The sequence below is a fragment of the Thamnophis sirtalis genome, unplaced genomic scaffold (genome assembly GCF_051295495.1).
Source record: "Thamnophis sirtalis isolate CommonGarterSnake01/CBP01778 unplaced genomic scaffold, rThaSir2_p1.2 scaffold_10, whole genome shotgun sequence".
Classification (NCBI taxonomy): Eukaryota; Metazoa; Chordata; class Lepidosauria; order Squamata; family Natricidae; genus Thamnophis; species Thamnophis sirtalis.
In genome coordinates, this window is record NW_028261390.1 from 58,300,068 (window position 1) to 58,327,938 (window position 27,871).

General features: G+C 38.3%; 1 protein-coding gene across 3 annotated transcripts in view; it reads right to left on the reverse strand.

Moving 5' to 3' along the window:
* Positions 1 to 27,871, reverse strand: part of MARCHF1 (membrane associated ring-CH-type finger 1) — a 125,860-nt gene that overhangs the window by 23,457 nt on the left and 74,532 nt on the right. For 2 of the 3 annotated variants that reach the window (XM_087724676.1, XM_087724677.1), the window contains 2 exons: positions 19,969 to 20,048; positions 18,984 to 19,718 (listed from right to left, as the gene is read on the reverse strand). In XM_087724676.1, the coding sequence (XP_087580802.1) occupies positions 18,984 to 19,718; positions 19,969 to 20,048 (815 nt within the window). The remainder of the gene's footprint in view (positions 1 to 18,983; positions 19,719 to 19,968; positions 20,049 to 27,871) is intronic. The other variant, XM_087724678.1, reaches the window with a different exon arrangement.

Consider the following 27,871-nt stretch of genomic DNA (forward strand, 5'->3'; position numbering starts at 1 on the left):
ACTGTGAATTCAAGTCCAACTGGTGATTTTGTATCTCAGCCTTATACACTTATACACCAAGATTGTTGTGGAAAAAACAGGAGGACGGTATGGTAGATATGTTCACTGCCTTATTTGTAAAAATAATAACTGCAAGGTACAAGTAAAATAAATATTGTTTTCCTGGTTGAAATATGTTTTTTATATTTTTATTTATTTATTTTGCAAAGCAGAATAGAAAGAAGGAATCACTAAGGGGAGAGAGAGCAGTGAGTATTGTAGAAGTAATAAACTAACGGTGTAAATTTATATCTCTGGCTAAAACAAGCAGAGAGCTATATTCTTGGAAAGAATATACAGCTAATCCTTGCTTATTTAGTGACTGCTCAAAGTTAGAGCAGCACTGAAAAAGTAACTTTACAACGGGTCCTCACATTACGTCTGTTGCATAACTCCATAGTTAGTAGTGATTGAGAGTCAGGCACTTTGCAACTAGCAGGTGTTCGTGACAATCACAGCAAAGGTGGTATTCAGTAGGTTCTGACCAGGTCTGGAGAACCGGTAGCGGAAATTTTGAGTAGTTCAGAGAACCAGTAAATGCCACCTCTGACTGGCCCCGCCCCCATCCATTCTCTGCCTCCCAAGTCCCAGCTGATCAGGAGGGAATGGGGATTTTGCAGTAACCTTTCCCTGGAGTGGGGAGGGAATGGAGATTTTACAGTAACCTTCCTCTACCCATCAAGCCACGCTCACCAAACCATGCCCACATAACCGGTAGTAAAAAAAAAAATTGAATCCCACCACTGCATCACAACATTTGTGTGTTTCACATCTGACTTTCAACAAGCAGAGTTAATGAAGAAGCTGGCAGTGAAGTCACAGGTTGCAGTGACATGATTTCTTGCTTAATGACCACCCGTGATTTGCTTAATAATTGCAGTGGAAGTGAGATCTGTTGCAGTCTTGTGATGTATCCCCGTAGCTTGGAACTGCCCATCACCTGAAACACTCTTTTTCCTCCCTGATTGCAAAAATGGGGCGTGCATTCCTTCTGGCCAGATCCATCTCCCATTCCAGCAAGCCCCTGCGCCTTTGCTGCTTCGGTCATAGGTTGATTCTGCATGCCTCGTTTTTGGAATAGGGAGGAAAAAGAGCATGCCCTTCTCTTCCTTCTCCATCTTCTCTTTCCTCTTTGCCAGATCTGTCTCCCACACCCTCTGCCTGGGTTGTCTGGAGAAGGGGGAGACCAAGCAGTGGTTTGCCTTACACTTCTCACATAGCGCCCACTTCACCTGTCCCTTCTCAGGCAGCCGAGATAACTGCGCTCTACACCTCTTACACAGTGCCCACTCAGCTACCTCTGGGGTGTCTCTGAGACTCGGTCACAATGACTTCACTCTCCAGCAATGTGAGGAGCCACCACTGCCACCACCGGCTAAGCCCTCCCAGGACCAAGCCGAGTGACAGCCCCGAAAGCCAAATGTATCCTTTCCAGCTACCATGATTTCTGCAGTGCCACTGCCACTCCCACTGGCTGGGCAGGCAAAGGAAGTGGGTGGGCGGGGCAAGCATGGTGTGGATGGACAGAGCAAGAGAGTGAGCAGTGACTAGGGGCAGCCAGTGGGCCCAGACCAGGGGACGATACTGGTACAGGGGTGTGGCCAGGCCACCATCACCAATGGTACGCTAAAGTATGGACAATTTCTACTACCTATTTGGCCGTACCAATCCATACCTGCAGGAACCCACCTCTGGTGTCAATCTCAAGGCCCGGGGCCTAGATTCGACCCGCGATATGGTTAGATCTGGCCGGCAAGATTGCCCTGGAAACAGTGAAGGACGAGATCTCGGTGCCTCAGTCCCGGCCCAGGTTGGGCGGGCAGTGATCTAAAACTTCGTGGAAGCAATCTGGGCCAGAACGCAGTCAGCCTTAGATCTGTGGGGCTGCCCTGGAGTCAGCAAGGGACTGCCACCATCCCAGAAAACAGGATCTCCCCAGCCCCAGCCAGACCACCACAGGCACCCCCCTGACACACCACCCCAGTCACACCCAACTGCCCCCCCCCCCAGGGCAAGAAGAACCCTAATACGGGAATTAGCTTCTTAGAATGATTTTTTTTTTACTCATCAGTAAAATTATCATAATAAAATCAGTAAAAACATTTTTTTCATATATTTTTTCTCCTTTCTGTTCCTTTTTCTTTCATTCATTTTACTTTGTATCTGATTTTATTATAATAAAAATTCTTAATAACATTATATATACAAAAAAGAAACTCAGACTTAAGATTGAAGCGACCTGCCCTTTGAAGATATCATTTTCTAGGCTGAACTGCCATTTGAGGATGTTCTTTTCTCATTTGTTTTGACAAGGTTCACTGACAAGTTCAGCCTATTCTGTGAATGACGCATTATGCGCTGCTTACACATCTTTCTTTAATGTGATTACAATATGTTATCACTATAGCATATGAAATATATTATTTTCTAAAAAGAGCATATAATATATTAAACAGATCGGTAGGAAGCACATTTTTTCAGATCCATCCCTCAACGATTAAGACTCTCATTCATTCTGAGACAAAACAATTAGAGAAACAAATCAACATTTTGAACATTATTTCGGGGAAGAATGTCCGTATAGCACATATACAGAAATGCATCTATTATTATCTGATTTTCCACCATTAATTTACAATATATAATTGTTCATCCCAAACACAACATATAAATCCAATAAAACTAAACCTAAAACTAAACACAACTAACCTGGCCTTTGTAGACTAATTTTCAGATCCATATTCCTCATGTGATTCATCTAACGTTCACTGCAAATCATTTGAGCTCTCAGTTACCAATATGACATTATCTTATACAAAAGTACACTTAAGAGTGTCTAACGCCATACCCCTAAAATCAATATAAATATTCCTTGGATATCTATTGCAGACATCCTTTTCTTATTATAGATTCAGTGCTAAACTATTAGCTAATCAGTATCTTTATTTCTGCACATACTTTAATTCCATCATAAACTATTCTTACTACTTGCAATGTTCAGCTCCATATTCAAATATTCCATAATTGTTCAACTTCAATCAAACATCTTTTCTTAAATCTTCCTCTAATTCAACTTTGGTGCTCTGCAACATAATTCTTTTTACTTTGATTCAAACCGTTTCTACATCCTCTTTTCTTAAGTCCACTTTTCTAATACTTTTTCATAAGTGATAGTTTCTGTTCCTGTACGGTTTCTACTTCCACACCCATTTCTTTTATTTCTTTCCTTTTTTCTAAGCCTTTTTTTTGGGGGGGGGGGTTAAGAACCACTCTTAACAAGATCAAAAAATGGTTTGCCATCCCCTATTTAGAACTGTTTATCATCCTCATATTTTTCATTAATTCTCTAATTAGTGAGAGAATCAATTCTTTACGTGGTTGTGATTGCATGTGTGTTTTTTCTAAGTCATCATTTTCATCCACCCTTTTATTTCCAACTGTTCCTGTGACTTTGTCTATGCTCTCTCCTCTCATTTCTACCCATCTATTCTTATTAGGTAGCAGATTATTTTCATTCTTTCTCTTTCCCATTCCCAACTTCTCTTGTTCAGAATGCCCCACAATTTCCCATATCATCATCATCATCATCATCATCATCATCATCATCATCATCATCATCATCATCATCATCATCACAATTGTATCACAGAGGCCAGTTGTTTCGCTGGATTTGGCATTGATTACTAGTCAGGCCCCACCCAGGGCCCTAAGACATCATAACGTATTTTCATAATATGCGTGCGGATTGAAGCAGTGTGGCTTTTTGCATTTGACTGATGGTAATTTTGTCAATTTTTAACTGTTTTAAATGTAATTCCAGTGCTTTTGGAATAGCACCCAGTGTGCCGATTACCACTGGAATAACCACTGCTGGTTTGTGCCATAATCGTTGAATTTCTATTTTTAAATCCTAGTATTTTGTGATTTTTTCATGTTCCTTCTCGTCAACCCTGCTATCACCTGGTATTGCGATGTCTATGATTGTAGCCTTATTTTTCTCAACCAGTGTGATGTCTGGTGTATTGTGCGCCAGTATTTTGTCCGTTTGTATATGAAAATCCCATAAGATCTTGATCATCTGATTTTCGGTGACTTTTTCAGGCTTATGTTCCCACCAATTTGTTGTTGTTTTAATATTATAATTTTTGCACAAATTCCAATGGATCATTTGTGCTACTGAATTGTGCCGCAATTTATAATCAGTCTGTGTGATTTTTTTACAGCAGCTGAGTACAGTTTCATCAACTTCTTTGCAAAGTCTGCATTTGGCATCATCAGAGGATTTTTCGATTTTGGCCTTAATGGCATCATCATCATCATCATCATCATTAGTCCTCCAAATTAGCCCAAGGGTTTTCTTGTGGTCTCTCATCATAGTACTGATAAAGACTGGTCCTGTTTAGCATCATGAAATCAGCTATGATTAGTTAGTTATCTATAAAAGAAAACTATTCATAATAAATTCTTTTGAATATTTTCTTAACTGTATTATTTCTTTTGAAGTAATATATCAGTTAAGACAAGCTAGGCATAATTTTGAATTCCGCATCAAATATTACAAGAAGCTGGCAACATTTTTTTTTTTAAATGAAACTTATTTTCCAGAGGGGAAATACAAGGCTTTGTTCATTTTAATTTCTACTATAATATAATTTACAGATTTAAGTATTTAAGCCATTTAGTCTTTCGACAAATAAATTAATACTCAGGAGTCCTTTTTAAGTACAGTCAGAATTGTTTTAAATTATTTTAAAAGCTAAAATATCAACCTAAATTCCATTGGGATTGGCAAATAAAATTGACCGAGCTACTTTTAATGGGATGTACCAATTCCTCAGTAGAAACACTTAATAGAAACCACTGGCTGAATTATAATTTAAAACATTCAATGAAAATACCGAATGCTCTGACAAGAGTAAAAGCTGTTGATGACTCTGAAAATAAATTTAAATGTGCTAACTGCTCTTGTCTTCTGCTTCTTTGTGCTTTATTTTGTAATTTATTTCTCCGTAAAACCATTGGTTGAGAATGTTGGAGTTTGCCTCAGGATATTGACTATGAATATTTATGCACAGGGCATAGAGAAAGGCAAAACTGCACGAAAAGGTTGAACTATTTTGTAGTTTCCTTCTTAGTTCTTTCTTCACAACTAAATACTTGAGATTGCATAAGAAACAGAGCTGTCTCTTTGTTTAAGCAGGCTATGTAAATGTAGGTGGACAATGGTATAGTACAAGGACCACTACAATTTGAAAGTTTACCTCTTGTGTTGTTTTCAGTGCCCTTTTGGCATATGTCACATATTTTGAAGACAAGAAAGGGCGAATAAAATAATGCCAGTAAAAGGATCGTCAATATTTTTAGATAGACCTTTTAATATGGCCAAAATAAAAAAGGGGGTAGGCGGGTGGGTAGAATTTTTTATTAATAAACTGTTGGTGTAATAATTTCTCTCTTACTGTCCAAAATATGTACGTTGAGAACAATTACAGGCTGAGATCTAAATCAACAGTGTGTTAATTGATATAGGAATTTATGGGCTTCATATTAGCAATAGCAGTTAGACTTATATACCGCTTCATAGGGCTTTCAGCCCTCTCTAAGCGGTTTACAGAGTCAGCATATCGCCCCCACAGTCTGGGTCCTCATTTCACCCACCTCGGAAGGATGGAAGGCTGTCAACCTTGATCTTGAAGAGCCAAGGTGGCGCAGTGGTTAAATGCAGCACTGCAGGCTACTGCTAGATCAGCAGGTCAGCGGTTCAAATCTCACTGGCTCAGGGTTGACTCAGCCTTCCATCCTTCCGAGGTGGGTAAAATGAGGACCCAGATTGTTGGGGGCAATATGCTGACTCTCTGTAAACCGCTTAGAGAGGCCTGAAAGGCCTATGAAGCGGTATATAAGTCTACTGCTATTGCTATTGCTATCTGGTGAGATTAGAACCACTGAACTGCAGATAACAGTCAGCTGAAGTGGCCTGCAGTACTGCACCCTAACCACTGCGCCATCTCGGCTCTTATTCACTATACTATAAGTATAACCACGTTCAGGCCAGCTAGTATTGGCAATATAAAGAGATACGTAAACTTTAATTTAGGAAAAACTAGGAAACCATGGAATCTACTCCTCTGTTCTTACTTACAACAAGAAAGCAAAACCCTAGATAATTGTAATGCTACTATTATTTTTATTTATAGAAAAAGCTTAATTTTACTAACATTAACTATTAAATCATGCACACAAGGAACAGACAGCCCCAAAATGTTACCAACTGATTGGATAAATAAAGCATATACCAGGACATACAAGGTATATTTTGCATTAACAAGTGAATAAAGTATCTTGCATGAAAACTGGCCTTTGGGCAAGAAAGCTTAATCTTAGGGTAATCCTGTCATTTTTACAAATCAATTAAGATCTGATGACTAAGGTTAAAACAACTGAACATTCCTGTAAAACATTTCAAAATTTGTGGGAACAATCATGACTCCTATAATTAGAAGTATTTCCGGATATAGAGGATTGAGAAAGCATATTGTTATTCAGTGACATGAGAAGGCATGGTAAAGAAAAACAGAATGAAGACAAAACACAAAATATAAACTGGTATTTTGATAAAACATCAAAGAAAACTTGCAATTTATCGTAAAATCACAGAAGGTAAAGGCTGATAATTTGGAAAACATCTAGTCCCTCCATAACCTAATAAAGAAATCCACTCCTACAGCATCCCAACAAATGGCTATCCAATCACTATCAAATACTTCCAACAAAGGAGAGTCCCCACCTCTCAAGGTAATCTGTTCCACCATTGAACAACTATTACCATTTGGAAATCATTCCAATGTCAATCAATCAAAATAGAGCTGGAAGGGACCTTGGAAGTTTTCTCGTCCAACCCCCACGCAGGAGACCTTTTTGTACAGGCATGCCAAAAGCAAGGAAAGTGTGTGTGTGTGGGGGGGGGGGGTAACACGTGTGCGTGCCAACACCCATAATGCAATGCCCTCCCCCCCCCGCATGTGTGCACAATCCCCCCCATGCATGCACGCAGGTCTCACTGAAGCTTCTGGACTTCTGGGAGACGCGTTGGGCTGTTTTTTGCCTTGTGCAGGATTCAAGAAAGCCTCCTGAAGCTTCAGGAGGGAGAAAAACAGCCCAACAACCCAGAGGTTCGTTTCCAAACTTCCGGTGGGGCCCATTGGACCGTTTTTCATCCTACCCAGGCTTCAGTGAAGCCTCCAGAAGCCTGGGGAGGGCAAAAAACAGCCCAACGTGCAAAACCAGAAGTCTGTTCCTAAACTTCTTGTTTGCGCATTGGCCGGTTTTTCACCCTCCAGAGACTTCAGTGAAGCCTCTGGAGGGCGAAAAACAGATAAAAATCAAGGCTGGAAATTAGCCAGCCAGCACGGACATGTGCACTGGAGCTGACATGGCAATGCCTCGTGTACCCTCAGAAATGGCTCCGTGTGCCACCTGTGGCCTGCGTGCCATACTGTAGGTTTGCCATCACGGTCCTATACCATTTCGGACAAGTGATCTTCTTAAAAACCTCGAGTGATGAAGCACGCTCAACCTCTGACAGCAAGCTATTCCACTGGTTAATTGTCCTCACTGTTAGAAGTTTCTCCTTAATTCCAGGTTGCTTCTCTCCTTTATTAGTTTCCATCCATTGTTTATTGTCCTGCCGTCTGGTGCTTTGGAAAATAAGGTGGTGATCCTCTCCTGTTTTGGCAACGTTGGAAATACTGGGATACTGCTATCATGTTACCCCTAATTCTTCTTTTCTTTAGACTAGCCAGACCCAAATCTTGCAACCGTTCTTCATAGGTTTTAGTGTACAGGCTTAATCATCTTAGTTGCTCTTCTTTGCACTTTTTCCAAAGTCTCAACATCTTTTTTGTAATGTGAGGACCAAAACTGGATACCGTATTCCAAGTGTAGCCTTACTAAGTCTGCCCAGTTTGTAGCATGGTTTAATGCAGCCATACAGTCTAGCGGTTGGCATGACATACTTTATTAAATGTTAAAGATAGCAATAGCAATAGCAGTTAGACTTATATACCGCTTCATAGGCCTTTCAGCCCTCTCTAAGTGGTTTACAGAGTCAGCATATCGCCCCCAACAATCCGGGTCCTCATTTCACCCACCTCGGAAGGATGGAAGGCTGAGTCAACCTTGAGCCGGTGAGATTAGAACCGGTGAACTGCAGATAACAGTCAGCTGAAGTGGCCTGCAGTACTGCACCCTAACCACTGCGCCACCTTGGTTTCCTTATCATTTAAACTTTGTCTTGTCTTTTGAAACAACACTCAAATATGCATCCTACCTTCTATATAAGAATTCTTCAGCTACCACATTTGTCCACAGTATACTCTTCACAGGCTAACCATTCAAACACCTCTTTAACCATTCCCTCTTTGGTCCTTCCAGGTCTCTTAAGATCCTGGTTGTTGTCCTCTGGAAAGAATCCTTCAAAAATCTTTACTAAAATACAAGGTCCAGAACTCGATGTTCTAGGCATGGTTTCTCAGTACAGAATAAAAAGGGATATTGCTTATTTTCATCTTGACACCATATTTTTTTTTATTTAGACTAGTGTTGTTTTTCATTTTTTTTTGCAGTTGGAACACACTGTTGACTAATGTTCATCTTATGATCTACCAGCTTATTATCTACCAAGATTCTTAGAACTATATTACATCTACTGCTAGATGTAAAGCATGTGTAATATTCATCAAGCTGTATTGATTCTTTGTATTTTTCATATTCAAGTAAAATACTTTGCATTTTCCTTTTTGAAATTTTGTTATTTTCTATCATTCCTCTAAATTTTTCCATCCTATCTTTGTATCATCTGCAAATTTGACAAGAATATTTTATAACTCCAAGTCATTTATATAACTATGTTGAACAATACAGAACCATATTCCGTTGCATAAAAGTAGACATCCTCTTCTAGCCATGCTGGATATAATTGTTCAACCAGTTCTGTATCTAATTAATGTAGCATGGTTTAATGCAGCCATACATTCTAGAAGTTGGCATGACGTACTTTATTAAATGTTTTGCTGAAGTCCAGGCACATTATGTCAGTTGCAATCCTGCAATCAATGAAACTGGCATTTTTAACAAAAAGAAGGAGTGGTTGATCTACTTTAGGCCTAGTACTCTTCAATATCATCATCAATGAATTAGAGCAGAGGATAGATGGGAAAACTCATTGTATTTGCAGATGACATCAAGCTGGAAGGAATAGCCAACATATCTGAAGGCTTAAGATACACTAGGATCTTGACAGACTTGAATATTGGCCACTGTTGTGGCCCAGCAGGTGCCGTTGGATCTGCCCCAAACTCTGACAGCGAGGGGCCCTCTGAGTCGGCTCTGGAGGAGGTGGAGGACCCTGGACAGGGTTCCGACTCTGAGGCTGGTTGGCCCAGCAGGAGACACCTGAGCCTTGGACAAGTGGGGAAGAGACAAGGGAGAGTGAGCCAGAGGCCAATAATGAGTTGTTCCTGGATGCACGCCATCGAAGAGCTACTTGGCATCAGGAACAATTACGCAATTACAGGAGGCGATTGTACTCAGCTGATAGTCATTAGGCTCCTCTCCAGACTATAAAAAGCTACTTGTGCACACGGCCCTCTTTGTAGAAGTCAACGCAGGATTGAATGTCGGAGAACAGTACTGGGAGCTTGGCAGGCTGGATTGCTGCCAAGCCTTATCTGTGTTTATTGCTGCCTGAGTTTGTCTGAGTTGCTGCCAAGGTCCTTATCTGTTTGTTCTGCTTGGCTTTCAGACACAGAGGTTTTGGTGTCTTGCTATTAAAATAGATTCCAGTTAAGCTTGTCTCAGCATTCGTTACTGGACAGAGGAGCGGGTCAGAACAGGCCACTATTTAAGAAAATGAAATTCAGTGGTAAAAAAAAGGAAAGTTTTACATTTAGGCCAGAAAAACAAATGCACAGGTATAGTATAGGTAGTACTTTGCACAACAGTAGCAATTGAGAGGGATCTTGGGAGTCCTAGTGGACAATCACTTAAATATGAGCCAGCAGTGTTCTGCAGCTGCTAAAAAAGCCAATGCACTCCAATGGGATAGAATCAAGATCACATAAAGTGCTAATACCATTCCATAATGCCTTGATAAGGCCACACTTGGAATACTGCATTGGTTGCCATGATGTAAAAAGATGTTGTGATGCTAGAAAGAGTACAGAGAATAGCAACAAAGGTTATTAGGGGACTGGAGGCTAAAACATATAAAGGACGATTGCTGGAATTGGATATGTCTAGTTTAATGAAAAGATGTATTAGGGATGACATCATAGCAGTGTTCCAATATCAAAGGGGTTGCCATAAACAAGAGGGAGTCAACCTATTCTCCAAAGCACCTGAAAACAGGACAAGAAGCAATGGATGGAAACTAATCAAGGGGGGAAGCAACCTAGAACTAAGGAGAAATTTCCTGACACTTGGATATAGCTTGCCACTGGAAGTTTTTAAAAAGAGACTGGACAGCTATTTGCCTGAAATGTTATAAGGTTTCCTGCCTGAGCAGGGGATAGGACTAGAAGACCTCCAAAGTCCCTTCCAATTCTGTTATTCTGTTAGTATCATTTCATTTTTGATAAATTTAATAATCTATTTCAGAGTTTTGTCCGGTATCAACTTCAAGATAATGGTTCTTAATTATATGTTTTTTGAAGACAGAAAGATCTTTTCCAACCCTCTAGCACTATGTTTTCTCAAAAATTACAGAAAGAGACTCCAAAACAACATTTCTGATATTCTTCAATACTCTCAGATCTAACTGACTGAGTTCCGGAGACAAACCCATTCAAAACCCTAGCCAGAAGCTCCCTAACCCTTTATTTTCTTTGGGTTCCCATTTCTTTCTTGTGTCAATTGTTCTATTTAGTACTGTCTGAATACAATTCCCTTCTGTGTGGAAGATCAAAGCACAGTAGGAGTTGGGGAGTTCTATCCTCTCCTTCACATTGTTTACTATCCTCAAAAGGTTTTTTTTTTTTTTTTGAGATGGGGGTTGCTTTTAGTTTTGCAAGCTTCAGTTCCTTTCACACTTTAGGGTTTGCCTTTCTGATTTCTTCTTCTTTTTTGGCATGTTTCTTTTAACTCTTGTGCCACGGCAGCTTCAAGTTTCATTTCTTTTCATTTAAATCATGTGCGATTTTACTTCTGGGAGCGCATTTCTAAGAAGTTCCTCACCGTCCTGTGGTGGTCATTTTAACCCACAAAGTTTGTACAGGGTAATCTGCCTCTATGCTTGTTAAATTCGCCTTTTTAAAAAATCTAATATGCATGTATGATTACGCTGCAATCTTTCTTGCTGTTGTATCTTAAAATCCACAATGAAATCATTGTTTCCTCCCAACACAGCCAGTTGTTACCAGTTAAAACAGTTCTTTAGAACTGATTAGAAATAGATCTAGGAAAGCTAATCTCTATGATGCTTCTCCAGCCTTCTGGAAAATAAAACAGTCAGCAGGATTATTTGCAAGAAATTTTGAGGATGTAGCAAACTTTATAAACTTGGATTTACAAAGACGTCTGCTATTATTACTATAACTTTTCACCTTGAACATTATGTAATTTTATCCATGAGATTATTATCTAGATATTTTGTCTGGCCTGATAATCTATACCACAATTTTTTTCTACTTTTTCTTCTTTCTTATCCCAAGTAGTATTCACTTAGATCCTCCTGTTCAAATTCTGGACAGCTATATGTCTGCACTTCCTTTACATATAATGACATGCCTGTTTTGCCTGGCATATTCATTTAGGATATTCATGAAATTCACCCCATCATGTTTAATGATACCCATATTTCTTTTACATTAAGGCTATTTGCTTGATTCTCATATTCAGTGCATTTTTCTGCGGACCCGGCAAACTTTGGACTCTATTACTTGTCCTATTTCCTCCCATATTTACCAGCTCATTAAGTGCCTTCAGATTATTCCATTAATATACATTGCTGTTGCACTATTTTTCCTTTTATCCTTCCTAATAAGGTAACTTAAAGTTTAAGGTTATAGTTGCAAACACGCATTCCAAGCTCTTTCTACAAAACTCTTTGTAGTAGATTCTTTCAAGTCTTTGGCTATGACATTTGTTCCGATGTGGATCAGTGGAAAAAGGTAATTGTTTAAAAGTATATTGGGAGTCCTTCCATCACATCCTGAATGTGAGCCCAGGAAGGCAGCACATTTTTCTTAACAATCTATCATGTCAACAGAATGTTGCTTCAGTTTTTCACCATTGCCTGTCATTCCTCTTTTTTAGGAGTGACAGATCCTATAAACATAGGATCTTTTCATCTGCAGGTCCTATAAAAGTTTTGTTCCTCAGTTTCTCAAGTCTGTGCAACTATACCTCTTCCAGAAGTCTAGAAACCCCCTGCGTGTGGAACAATCAACACTCCCTTCTGAAGCTCCAAAGAAAAAGAGATCTTGACAGGCTTCTTCCTTTTCTGCTATATCCTTTGCTAGTCTTTTTTTTATCTTCTGGAAAACTCATCAAGTTTGTTGACTATCTACAAAAACTTCCTGTGTCTGATAAATAATTCAACATCCTCCCTGATAAATTGGAAGGTAGATAGATGTGGCAAAGTTCTTGTTGTCTTCAAAAACAAACATGGCACATTCCACATGTCATGACAATAGTTCTCTCCATTTCCATGATCAGGAATAAGAAACAACTTTCATTTTTGCGAATTCTTCCACAAATGGTTCTGCAGAACACATACACAAATATGTAATTAGCTTTCCCAGTATTCTGGCTTCCCAAAGAGGTAGATTGTTGTTAGTTTGGATCCTGTTTGATTTTACCTGGCAATTTCTGGTAGCTGTACTATATAGATAGTAGTATTAATGCGGTTTATTGTTCTGATGTGCATGCATATGTGTTACAATTATGTGCATGTTCTCTTAGAATTTCTTATAAATGAAAAACTGTAAAATTTTAAATGGAAAAAATAGTAACAACATACCTAATATAGAATTTAAAAGAGGGAGATGATAAAATAGAGAAATTATTCTAGAACAGGGGTGTCAAACTCATGGCCCACGGGCCAGATGCGTCATGCATTGGCCATGCCTGGTTTAGCGAAGGGGGAAAAATCCCGATACGTTACATGACACCACCGTGATGACATGAAAAGTTGGCTTTTCCAGCAAGCCGGCCTGGCCTGAACAAAATAAAATAAGTGATTGATTTAATTGTTAACTTTAATCTATTTTTTAAAATGTTATTGTTAATATTATTTGGGTTTGTTTTTGGATACTCTATCTAATTTCCTTTTTAACTTTTGTAATATGTGTTTTTTTAAAATGTTGTACGCCGCCCTAAGTCCTTTGGGAGAAGGGCGGCATATAAATCCAATAAACAAACAAACAAACATGAATTTGACACCCCTTCTCTAGAACATTGGATCATTTTAGACAACAATCTTTCAGTAAATGGGGGGGGGGGTATCTATTTTTTTCTTTCTTTCTGTATGTGGCATCTTCCCTGAATTCTTTGTAATAAGTTACCAAGTTTCTAATTAACTATATTTTTCCATTTAACTAAAGTGAAAAATTATGGTTATCAGCTTTGGACCAAGCAGAATTGCAAACCATGGTTTGAAGTAGGTTGAAGATGTTGGTCTAGTGTGAGGATAATAACCATAATTAAGAACATGTGTCTTATTATTGTATCATTTAATACTAAACAGCAGCAAGGAACAAAGTTTTCTATCTAAAATGCAGCCAACATGCCCTAGTATTCATATTTAATTGCTTGAGTACAGTTAGGTTTTAGATTCTTCTTTAGAGATTTCAAGCAGGGACTAAAACATAACATCAAGAAAATTACTTGGGGTGAGGAAAAAAAAAAGTAATAGATTAGTGCCTTAATGCTAGTTGATCCCCGGCTAAAGACAATAGGAAACCACAGAAATCTTTTTAATATAATCTCTCGGGGTTATAAGTGTGAAGAGACAAAAATCTGCAAACAAACAGCCTGTTAAATTCTAGCTGTTTCCTGCTTCTGCTACAACTAAGTCATAATTAGAATTTACTGTAAAATGCACCTGGTACAAAAATGCCAACATAGGATTTATTTGGTCTCCGAATAGCTTTTAAATTGCAGAAGGGATGATGTATTTTTAACCAGCTAGGCTATCCACATGTCACCATTTTAAAAAAAAAATTTTTTTGCAAATAGAAAAATGAACACAAACATGCATTTTCTTTGAGGGGGGGGAGGAGGGGAAGTAGGAGAGAAGTTCCATTACTCAAGGAGCTGCAAAAGTTCAGAATCATGCTTTTTTGTGCATACTTCTATTGCTCAACTGGAGATAAGGCTGATTGCCTCACGACATTTTCTGTTCTCAGTATTTAAAAATGGGCACAACTGACTTCTAAAGCAGGGGTCTCCAACCTTGGCAACTTTAAGCCTGGAGGACTTCAACTCCCAGAATTCCCCAGCCAGCTTTATTCCAGGCTGAAAGTTGCCAAGGTTGGAGACCTCTGTTCTAAGGGATTAAGGACCCTGTCAGGATGAAGAAGTTCCCTCAAAAGCCAGAAGGACCAGGAAAATATTATATTTACCATAATCCTGATTGTGATTACCTCCAGTAAAGATTAGGAAATGCTGTGTAAGTGGGGGGGGGGGGAAACTAAGCAATCAGCCATGCTTGGTTGCTCCTCCCACAGAGAACAATTAAACTAATGAGAAAGTAATGACGAATAAAAACATTTCAGTTATATTTGCACCCAGATTCAAGCTCTTTCTCTAGAAAAAACTCTTTCAGAGTTTTCTCTGAAAACTACCAAGTTTCCATATTGTATAAAAAGTTAGTTTTAACAGTTCAAGTTAAACATTTTATAATTATTAAAGCATTAACCCTTCATTAGAGAATGGAAACCTTTATGAAATTTTGGGATAGGAAATGCTGTTTGACAAAGAAAACTTGAGGGTCTGCACATATAAGGAAGGTGTATTTGGGGGGGTAGATGTTTTAAAGTATACGCTGTTTTGCAGCCTCACGAAGCTTTGAGACTTAAAAATAAAATCAAACAGGATATGCAAATGAAGTGTAAACATGATACACTTCCTCTAAAAACTATATAGTACAAAACAGTTCTGCTTTATTTTGTATAAACCAGCAACACATAGTACAGAATAGAATTAATAATCTTCAGTATCCTAAAATGTAGTTCTAATTTATCCGCTGTTTCTTTGTGATAAGTGTATGGATGAAGTTCATGGCTGCTATTAAGAGTATACTATACTTACTTGAAACACTAAAATGATTACTGGAGCTTATAAAGAAATACATAATTTTCTAACTTGGATTCTGTAAACTACAGACAAATTCAGCAAACAGAATTGTACTGAGAATAAAGGATCATCAACCTGTTGTTGTCCAATGTTTGGAACACAGCGTCTTTGATTAGCTTTTTTATGAATAGTATTTTAATACCTAGCTGACAATTTAAAATAGTGAAATGTACTTTATTTTAAGGCCTTTTAGATGCAGTTGTTGAGATGGGGAATACAAGTGTAAATCATGTTAAATTCAAATGAGTCTGTTTACTACTTATTGTCATGTCTTTTTAAATATTTTATTACATTTTTTATTCTTCCTGGAGAAACCAATAAAGGAGAATATCTGTAGCTCAGGGTTGACATGAGCTTCCTTGTTTCTTGGCAGAAGTTCTATTACCCAAACTAGATGAGCGCCAGTAAAGAGTGCTGTTTGCTGTCAGAAGACATGATGAAAATTCTTTAATTTCATAACATATGAAGAGCCGAGGTGGCGCAGTGGTTAGGGTGCAGTACTGCAGGCCACTTCAGCTGACTGTTATCTGCAGTTCAACAGTTCTAATCTCACCGGCTCAAGGCTGACTCAGCCTTCCATCCTTCCGAGGTGGGTGAAATGAGGACCCAGACTGTGAGGGCGATATGCTGACTCTGTAAACCGCTTAGAGAGGGCTGAAAGCCCTATGAAGCGGTATATAAGTCTAACTGCTATTGCTATTGCTATATATATTAGGGAAATGTGACTGTTGGGAGTATACTCCTAGAGTTGGGTAGGATATATATATATATATATATATATATATATATATATATATATATATATATGTGTGTGTGTGTGTGTGTGTGTGTGTGTGTGTGTGTGTGTGTGTGTGTGTATATGTATATATGTATATATGTATATATGTATATATGTATATATGTATATATGTATATATGTATATATGTATATATGTATATGATGTATGTATGTATGTATGTATGTATGTATGTACAACAACAAATGGTCGTTGTTGCTTTAAATGAATGGATGTACTTATCAGGTGTAATTAACTTTACTATAAGAAGGAGTCAAGAGAGCTCACTCTCTCTCTCTCTCTGCTTGTCCTATGCTTGATGACTTGATGACTGGAATGCGAACTGTGACTGCAAGCTATTGTTTGTTCTTTGAATTGTGTTTGGACTAATATCTACTATCTACTATCACTGCTTGGGAAGCAATTATCAGTAGTAAAGCTACTTGTTTTTACTAGCAGTGTCTGAAACTCTATTCGTGTGTTTCTACTAGCAACATTCTTTCTCTCTAGCTGCAACATTCCACTGCACTACTTTCTGTCTCCCAACGGAGATACCCCTAACAGTGGCCATCATAAACCAAGCCAAATCCAAAAATGGCAGGGAATTTCTAGATGTCTGGAACTCTGACAAATCAATAGACAGATAGATATTAACAACATTTACAAACTACTATACAAAATAGACTATGCCCCAGTCTGTTAGCACCCAGTTCAGGGTAGATTAACTCCAAGGATAATATCAGACCAACAATCAAGTAAACAATCAGGAAACTGCCAAAGAAATCAACAGCAAACAGCCTAATCAAAGAATCTCTAAGGCCACTCTCACCAAAATTGAAAGGCAAGTTGTGAGAATATAAATTGACAGCAAACAGCACTCCTTACTAGCACTGATGATGTGAGCCAATTTGGGTAATGAAACATCTGCAAGGAAACAACAAGCTCAGAAAACACCAAGGACCCTTTTCTAAAGAAACTGACTAACCAAAAACAGACCAAAATTGGCTTTAATTTACTGGAGCATTGCAACTTTTTTTTTTTTTTTTTTCAGTATAAAAAAAGGAAGCTGACTTTTGGCTGATTCAGGATTACTGTATTATAAATCTTTTTCCTAATGTTTTTTTCAGCTTGTTTAGCTGCAATTTATTGTTGGTAGAAAGTAACAACAGATTTTGCAGCATGTTTTTAAAATGTACTTTATACACATTGGACTTATGAAAAGAAATATGTATGTATCCGAAAAACGGGGAAAGGAGAGGAGCCCAATTCACAAGGACTAATGCCACAAATTCTGTGATGACAGCATAATCTATCATTGTTTTAATCTTTCCCAAATGTCCTCATAGAAGCATGTCAGTTTCCTGGTTTTCTGAGTAACTGACCGTACTAAAATAGAAATATTTATTAGGCCATAAATGGGAAAATATGACAAAACATGTAAGAATCCATATGCACTCTAATCCCTTGGTGGCTGTTTCAAGCAAAAAATCTTTATATGATAATTCTTGTCCACAATTTAAATGATGGTTAAAATAATTAGATGGATGTGGATAAAAATGTTGCCTTTTACACATTTTTCAAAATGAATTCCCAATGTGTCAAAGATGTTATGCCAAAAAAACAAAAAAAACAAAAACAACTGCATTTAAATCATTTCCATTTTCAGAGTATAAGGCCATATTTTTTCTAGTCATAGGAAAGGATATGACTATAATAAAATCACTTTATGAGACATATTATGTCTAGAGATTCATAAACTATATTGATTATTCATCCCAAAGTGATATAATTAATAATTTCAGAATTCTTATAGAGTGTCACAAAAAAATAGAAAGATCTAAAGCAATGCCCATTTTGGAAAACCCAATAATAAACTAATTTTCGGTATTTAACTTTATTTGTCAGGCATAATATACTAGCAGTTTTCTAATGATCTTAGTTTTCTCCTGAAGCCTTTAAGCTACAATTATCATTGATTTCATTGGGGGAAATTTGTAGAGCATTGATTTCTAGAGATGAGCTGTTTGTTGATTTAATGTTTTGATATCAGACTGAAAAAATATATTTATTTCCACAGGCACTACAATGTGTTAATTAATTTGAAAATATCTATTTATCTTTATATAATAATATTTATATATCTATATATCTAGAATAATAAAATTTCAAATATACTTATGGTACCCATTAATGAGTGCTGTCACTAGAATAATATCATTGAAATACATCATTAATGTTTATATTATATTCAGCACCATAAATTCTAACACCCTGCTCTTGCAGCTATAATTCTTCAGAGATGGTTACCACAAATATTAATAAAGGGCATTTTGGTTTGACCCCAAATGGGATGTCAAAATAGACAGCATAAATTATGGAACATTTAAATTTAGGTCAGGCAAAGAATATATTTATAAAGACTTAACTGAAGGTCTGTAAACATGACAGTTTGCGAATTGGAAAGATGTTCTTACAAATAATAACAACAAAGATTTTCACTGAATTGTTGTTGCACAATTTAGTTAAAAATAAAAAAGAATGAAAAGGAAGAAGAATGTGTTATTTTAAAAGAGAAATGTGCTGTGCATCTGTTATTATTAATCTGAGATGGTTCGATATTATGTCTCAAAAGCTTTTTTACAATTTCATAATTAAAGTTTATACACCATTCGAACTGTTTAGTTGGCAAGCATGTAATCATACTTATATAAACTCCAAAAAGGAACATGATTTATAGAAAAGAAAACATAACCCCATCTTTTTGCGTAATCTATGATAGCTAGCTAGCAATTCCTTTTGTTTTATGAGACAAACCTGCATACGTCAAATTCCTCAGATAAGTCATCATAAATCACAGGACGTTTCCGAGCAGCCACTGTCACAGAAGCCCCTGTCTCAGCAGGTGTTCCATTTCCTGTAACTGTAAAAAGATCTCTGCCTATGCTTTCCTCCGAACTACTGTCCTCCTTGCTTGTGCTACCTTGCCTAATGTAAGCGGAAGGTTCTGAATCTTGATGGCTATTCTGGTGTTTTCCAGACCGTCTCAAGGAGTTGGGTTCCACAGAGGACACAGAAGATAACGAGAGGGAGTTTTCTTTATACCTTCTAATTGTCTTCCTATTATTTAGATTATAGCTTTCAAGATCTGACTTCTTTTCCTTACTTATTCCCATAGTGGCAAGTTCAATAGTGTTCTTATTGCAACGCTCATCTGTAGAAACATTTGGAGGGTTCTGTCTTCTCGTTTTCCTAAGCATTTTGGCTCTATCTTTTTTTCTAACTTGGGCCCAATAATTTTCATCTGAAGTTGAAGAATCGGATGTTGTTTTACAAAAGGCGTTCCATCGAGGATTTGTGATCTTGGGATGTGACTTGACATCCTTGTCTTTTCTTTGCTTTACTATATCATCAGAATTCTCCTCGGCCTTCTTTCTCTGCCTAACACCTTGTTTCACCTTTTTAACATGATTTTTCCTAGCAGAACTCAGCCCCATGACATGGATGGATGTTTCAAATGTATCCTCTGATAGGTCATGTAAAGTGGAAGATCTAAACAGAACAAGAGGACAAGGAGATGGATAGTGATAAAAAAGAGAGGGGAAGGGGAGACAGAGAGAGAAAGAGAGAGAACATAAATAAAGTAAAAGAGTCAAATGGAAAATGAACATGATATTGAAAATGATAAAAAAAACAGATGGGTGAAAATACATGAAAGTAATTAGACAAAAGTAATATCCATAGCTCATTTGACAAAGAGAACATGTACTAAACAGATTAGGAATATTAATTTAGCACATACCTACAGATGTCCTGAGTAGAAGGGCAGACAGATAACCGTGATTGGCTCCCGGGAGCTGTCCCTGTAGTAGGACTACTTGCCTGTTGGAAGAAGTTACATAAATTGGATTCTTTGTCCACAAAATAAAACATAGATATTTTATTACTTTTCCACATGATTTGTATATATTTCGAGCTCTTCACTCTGCTTTCACAGAGGCATGGCTTGTAAAATAAGGAAATTGTTATTAAAACAAAACCCTTTTGAGGAAGTCAACGCTACAAATCACATGAATATTTTCTTTCATTTTTGAGGAACAAGCTTTCAGAAACTGTTCTCATTTGGCTTCAGTTGTGAATGTGTAAATAAAAACCAGCTGTTAAAGTTTTTTAAAATGTTACTTTTTAAAAATTAAGACAAACAGGCACTAGTATTGTTCTAACTGATTCCTGTATTTAAAAAAATACAATGAAAAAAATGAGAAAGAAAAATATATATCCTATAGTTCAAATATAATTGTCAGCATTTTGAGATTATTTGAAATTCAGATTGTTTCTTGAAAATATATAAATTATATGATTGTCTGTATTTATTGCATTCATATTTCCCCTTCTATAGTGATATAGCAATAGTGACTGGGTATTTCTAGTCTAGTGAAAAGGACCAGGGGTGACATGACTAAGGTGACAAGATGTCCCGCTTTTGGTGGGACAGTCACGGTTTTTCAAAATTTGTCGCGTGGCATGTTCAAAAAGTCCTGATTTTTCCAAAAGAAAGAAAAGATGCCGAATCATCAATTTTAAAAAGGACGCCATTAAAAAAAAGTTTTTATTTCTCTGAAGTGTCATTCTTGATGTGGACTTTAGAGGGCAATGGTTTCCCGCCCTCCGCTCGGCTTGCTCACAGCGCCCGATGAGGGGCGAAGGTCCCTCCCCTCTGTGCGTGCCGATGCGTGATATTTTTGCGACAGCCATCCGGCTGCCTCGAGTTGGGGGCTTTCTGGTGGCGGCAGCGTGGCGAGGAGGAGGCTCGGTCCCGGGCCAAGCGGCTCAGCCGTCGGAAGGGTTTTTTTTGCCCGCTTCTCTCGGGCACCACTCTCCCTGCAGCCATGCCGTGCAAGCCATCGTCCGCAACCTGGTCCGGGTGAGCCGAGGGGAAGCAGGCGGGGATCCGGTTGGGAGAAGCTGGTGATGGGGGTGGCTTTTGAAAGGGTTGGGGGCATTGGGGGAAGGCAATCGGGGGAAGGCTGCTTTGCAACTGCCAGCGAAGTCCTATCTAAACTTCTTGGTTCACCTCCCCGGCCCGGAGCAGACCATTCTCGGGAAAGCCAGGTTCTTCCTCCCTCCCTTCTCTTCCCTTCCTCCCTTTTGCCTCCCTCCCCTCTTTCCTTCCCTCCCTTCTCTCCTTCCTTTCTTCCTTCGCCTCCCTCCCTTTTCCATCCTGTAAACTGTTCAAAGAGGGCTGTAAAAGCCCTCTATTTTTTTTTCTTTTACAGCCCAGGTGCTCCAAGCCCCCCTCCTGTCAATGGTGTCCCGCTTTACCCATCTTAAAATCTGGTCACTTTAGACATGATAGCAGTGTTCCACTATTTAAAGGGCTTCCATAAAGAAGAGGAGGCCAACTTATTTTCCAAAGCACCAGAAGGCAAAACAAGCAATGAATTGAAACTAACCAAGGAGACAAGCAACCTACAATTAAGGAAAAAATTCCTGACAGAAACAATCAACCAGTGGAATCAATCAACCAGTCTTCAGAAATTGTGGATATTCTATCACTGAAGCGTTTTAAGAAGAGACATCCATTTGTCTGAAATCATATGGGGTCTCCTAGCTGAGCAGGAGTAGAAGGCCTTCAATGTCCCTTCCAAGTCTGTTGCTTTTGCTGCTATTACTTATTCACAGACCAAATACATTGCACATTGTTAACAAGATTCATCATATTAAAGTGTAATCAGTATACCATGGAATCAGATAGAGATGAGATGGGTGCTGAAGAATCCTTTCCTGCTCCTAGTTCTGGTCTAAATGTAAACATTTCAGATAAATGCTTAATAATAAATAATAAGAAAAGCTTAAGACAATAAGAAAATGCTGTACACATTGTGAGCATGCTATTTTGATTCCTCTCAATATTTAGGAATTTAATATTTTACAAGGAAATGACAGTAATTAAGTGTATCTAGATATAAATACACTTTGTCTTCATTGTAGTTTTATCATGGGTGTATTTAATTGTTGATATTCTTCTGCTGATTGTTATTGCAAGTTATAATTTAATATACTATATAGCTCATTATATGGTACATATGTGAACTAGGGTAAATCATCAACATCACAGACACATAATTTCTTTCCTAAAATGATGAAAATGTTTTCACTAAATTATTGCTATTGTTTGCTAGAAGTCCCACTGGTTATAATTTGGTTTATTTTGCTCAAAATGATTTCCTTTAAAATGAACATTCTATTCTATTTTTCTTTCCAAGCTACATAATGTTTTCTTATCCATCTTTCCACAAGTTTTATTTTCTTCTTCAAAAGGTAGATACTTAAAATAACCTAATATACAAAAATGCTGCTTGCCCTTCCTATTATTAATATGCATTTTGTTCTGTAACACAAACCTAAAATGTCTCCAAACAATAATACATTCAGTCAAGATGAAGATATGGAATAATTGGTAAAAAAAATAGCATCAATAGATTGGTTTGAATGCTTGCTTTTAGTTTCATGAGTAAAACACGCTTCATTGAGATGATACAAACACCTGTGGGGATCTTGTCCACTGAAAGCTAGTCCCAATCTAGCATAGGATATCCTACTGCAAGGTTGTTTTAAAATTTATAAGTAATTTTCCAATTAAACATTATGTCACTATTTTCAGCAAGCAGAGATTGAAATCTATTCCGTTTAATTTCACTAGGGTAAATTCTGGAAATAAACCATAGTTGAGCCGAGGATAAAAGACATTTAGCATTGATTAAGCTTTATAACTACTGAAAACAAACGTAAGTTATGCCCAGCTAAACCTCGACATTTATAGGTAATATATGGGGAACAATTAAAGTTTTCCAATTTGAGATAGATCAGTTTAAGACAGCTAAGGTAAATCAGCAGAAGCATCTGACCTGACACCAGGACAAAGGATTGTATTTGCTCCTGTTCCTGTTCACTTCTTTTTAATTTGGAATAAATTTTCTGTTCTTTAAAAAATCTATAATAGCCATTCGTTAAATGCCAAAGAGTTAAAAATATACCATAGGCAATTATCATATCAATTAAAAATGAATAGAATCTGTAGAAACATAACACAAAAATAAAAAATCAATACAAAGAGGATTTGACACAATCTATTTTCCATATTATGATTCCTTGATTGGCAGCTCATTTAACAGGATAAAGAATTCTAAATATATTCAAAACAGTATTCAAAGTGACATTTACATGAAAGGAAGTTGCACCACATATTAATTTCTGAAAATTTATCAAGAGGATTTTATCAGAGGTGGTCAATGATACAAAATTATGTTTAACAAAAACTAACTTATTAGCCAGTTATCTTATTTTTTGTGGGACACAATATAGTTTCAGATACAACACACTTTTACAAGCTTAGTTCTAGTATTTTGAAAAGTATTGAAAATAATACACTTCTTATTTTCAAAGTTTTTATACTTACAGTTTGTACTGAATGCTAAATGTACATGACAAACTAAGTAATCTGACTGTTCTTGCCTTTGCTTAAAAGTTGTTAAACTTATGAAAGAGATCAGCAAAGCATAAAATTCAGAAAAATTATCTGAATTTTATTATTTAAATTTTCAAATATTTATTCTGAATCTTATGCTCCTGAAGAAACAATGCAAACAACTTCTACAAAATTTCTAGAATTTCCTGACAGTGATTGATAACAGGATGCCAAACTGTTATCTACCAAGTGACTTCTACTCTAATTTTGGCACCTCGTAATCTCCCACCTATTCTGACCCCCCACGTCCTACACCAAACCACGCCGAGAACAAAGATACTTCAAGGACTTTATTAACAGACAGACAGGCCCTTGGCAGCAATCCAGCACAGACAAGATGTTGCAAGCAATCCAGCACAGTCCAATCCTTGGCAGCAATCCAGCACAGACAAGACGTTGCCAGCAATCCAGCACAGACAAGACGACCACAAAAGTTCTCCCACTTTAGTGAATACGTTGACTCCTGCAAAAGGGCATGTGCACAATCATTCCTTTTATAGTCTTGAGAGGAGCCTAATTACCACCAGCTGAGTGCAATTATCTCCTGTAACTGTGCAACTGTTCCTTATGCCTATTAGCTCTTCAGTGCCAAGCATCCAGGAACAACTCCCTTGGCGCCTCCCCACTGCTCCAATGCATGATGTCCGATCACACTCCCCTGTCTCCTACCCACTGGTCCAAGGCTCAGGCGCCTCCTGGTGGCCAACCAGCCTCTCTGTGCCTGGCTCGGAGTCAGAACCCTGTCCAGGGTCCTCCACATCTTCCAGAGCCGACTCATAGGGCCCCTCACTGTCGGAGTCTGGTGGCAGCTCCAACGGCTCCTGCTGGGCCACAACACCCACCCATTACCTACCTCTGTATAGGAAGAACATTTTAGAGCCTTATATTCACAAGAAGATTTTCTAGACTTCGATTTAGATCTCAGCACCAACCTGCACACAAATTCAGGTCCCAGTTATAATTGGGTCCTATAATTGCTGAAGACAATGATTTAATCACACCTGAAATACTACAAAATAATCTGGAATGATGGATCCCTATTACTGTTTTTTGTTTAGATTTGTTTATTGATCGTACTTGCACAAATTCCAGACAAGTGGAGCCTTGACATTATTGTGCCTATTTACAAAATACCTGCTCCACTAACTATTGGCCGATTAGCGTCTTAAATATAATAAGTAAGTTCTATGATAGACATTTATCCAATAAATTAATCAATTGGATTGACTTAGAATAGTGATGACTAATCTTTTGCGGACCAAGTGTCCAAAGTGTGTGTGTGTGTGTGCAAATGCACATGTGCACACCCAAACCCCCCAAATGCAATGCATGAGTGGCCCCATGCATGTGCTCCACTCCCGTGCATGCGCAGCAAAAACCCTAAGACCAGCTGGCCATTGATCATTATATACTACATTTATTGATTTCAGATCCACATTTTATCTAGTTCCCAGAGAAAGGTAGGATCCAGAAAGCTCTTAATAGACTTGAACAATGGGCCCTATCCAAAAAAAATGAAATTTAATGTGGAGAAAAGCAAGGTTTCACATTTAGGCAGGGAAAATCAAAGGTACAAGTACAGATTAGGTGAAACCTGACTCAAAAACAGTAACTGTGAGAGGAAACATGGAGTCCTAATGGATGAGCCCTTAAAAATGATACAGTAGTGTGCGGTAGCAGCCAAAAAAGCGAATAAAACCTTGATTGTATAAACAGAGACATAGCATCAAAATCATGTGAAGTATAAGTACTACTTTATAAAACGTTAGTAAGACCACACCTGGAATTCTCCCTTCAGTTTTGATCACATTACAAAAAAGACTTTGGAAAAAGTGCAAAGAGCAACTAAGATGATTAAAAGTCAGGAGTCTAAAACATATGAGGAACACTTGCAGGAAGTGGGTATGGCTTGACTGGAGAAAAGAAGAATTAGGAGTGAAAATGTAGCAGTAATCCAGTATTTGAGGGGCTGCCACAAAGAAGAGGGGGTCAACTTATTTTCCAAAGCACCAGAAGGCACAAGAAACAATGGTTGGAAACAAATCAAGGGGAGAAGCACTATTCCCTAAAATTAGCTAATAGATATATTGCATCCCTGTTGTAACAGATGATATAGTACTTTTATCACAAACAGAAATTGGACTTAGTCAAATTAAGTATCTGGGCATATATTATAATAGCTCTACTAAACACAATGCACATCAAAACTATTTTGGTTTTTCAGCAGTTGAAGTAGATAAATTACACTAATAACAGGCCCCTATTCAACTGGAAGACAGTTGCAGGGGAGCATTGCGACTGAAAACGGAGCCCGGGAAGCTCTCCTGAGCTCCATTTTCACTGGGAAAGGCACCATGGGCTGGTCATTCATTGTTTGCAGGGTGGGCTTACGAGCGAGATCTAAGCACTACGTGGGCCGGATCGGCATTTGACACCCCTACACTATTGTTTTAATGACATGTTCAGGAAATTAAATATTTTGAATACCATATATTTTACCAGAGGTTTGAAATTGAGGTGATCTTCTTTATTTTATTATTAATTTTATCACATTTAACAACCAATTATCTCTCACACAGAGGGAGTCTGGGTGGTGCTAGGTAGTGTACAATAAAATATTAAAAGCAGAAAAACAATATATAAAATTTAAAAGAGGCAACAAATATTAAAAATTAGTTAAAGGAAATGGGACTCCGGGTCTTTCAATGTGCTGGCCATCTCCCTAACCTGTGGTTACTGTTGTGGCCCAACAGGAGCCGTTGGAGCTGCCACCAGACTCCGACAGCAAGGGGCCCTATGCTTCGGCTCTGGAGGATGTGGAGGACCCTGGACAGGGTTCCGACTCCGAGCAGGGTGCAGAGAGGCTGGTTGGCCACCAGGAGGTTTAAAGGATCGAGGCAGGAACGATGCAACAGCCAGGACTTCCAAACAAGAACAGTTTATTCAAGAAGCGAGAGCTGACAGCGATTCAAAAGTAACAATTCCGCGCCAAGGTATTTATATTAGCTTTAGTTAACAGGGGAACCAATGGGAGGCCTGGTAGCGTCTAGCAACTGCTGACGCAGTACCCTGGCCAATCAGGTTGGCTCGGCTGGCTAGCAACAGGCTATGCTGCGCCTCAGCCAATTAGGGCGCAGCCTAGACTGTTGCTGGTCTCCCGGTCATAAGTGGAGGATTTTATGAATCTGAGCCTTGGAGTGGAGAGGAGACAAGGGAGAGTGAGCCGGAGAATGAGTTGTTCCTGGATGCATGCCATCAAAGAGGTACTAGGTGTCAGGAACAATTACGCAATTACAGGAGGTAATTGTGCTCAGCTGGTGGTCATTAGGCTCCTCTCCAGACTATAAAAAGCTACTTGTGCACATGCCCCTCTTTGCAGAAGTCAACACAGAATCGAATGTCGGAGAACTTTGTAGGAGCTTGGCAGGCTGGATTGCTGCCAAGCCTTATCTGTGTTTATTGCTGCCCAAGCTTGTCTGTGCTGGGTCGCTGCCAAGGACCTGTTTGTCTGTTAATTAAATGCTGTAATTTATCTCTGGCTCGGAGTGTCCTTTGGTGTGGAACGGGGGGGGGGTCAGAACAGGTTACTATAAAAGATTTATACCAGGAGAGTGAGTTTATTCAAGTATTATATGTGCTACACACACACACACACACACACACACAGAGAGAGAGAGAGAGAGAGAGAGAGAGAGAGAGAGAGAGAGAGAGAGAGAGAGAGAGAGATTTTGTGATTTTACAGCTTTATCTGAAAATTGTGAGATTAAATTTAGCTGCTGTTGCAGGCAAAGTTTGTGGGATCTACTATGGCATTTATTGTCATAGCAACAAGCTCCAGTCTAGCCAAACCACTACTATATTTATAAGCTGTTCAAAATTCTCACTGTCCAGAAAAAAAAAATACTATTTTTCTTTATACTTCTGCTACTATGTCAGTATGTCTATTTTAAGCTATTGTTAAATGTGCAGCTGTTATTAAATTCCCTAAAGAGTTAATTAAGGATTTTTAGTAGAATCTAGCCTGTTTCATGCTTTCATGGCTAACAGTAGTTCTGTCTTCTTCTTGGGCCTTGAATCCTCTTCGGTCTGAGCATCTCCAGCAAGTAAATTAAACTCACATTGTATTGTTTTTCTCTCTGCATTATACTACCCAATGCCAACTAATCTTTGGTGATCT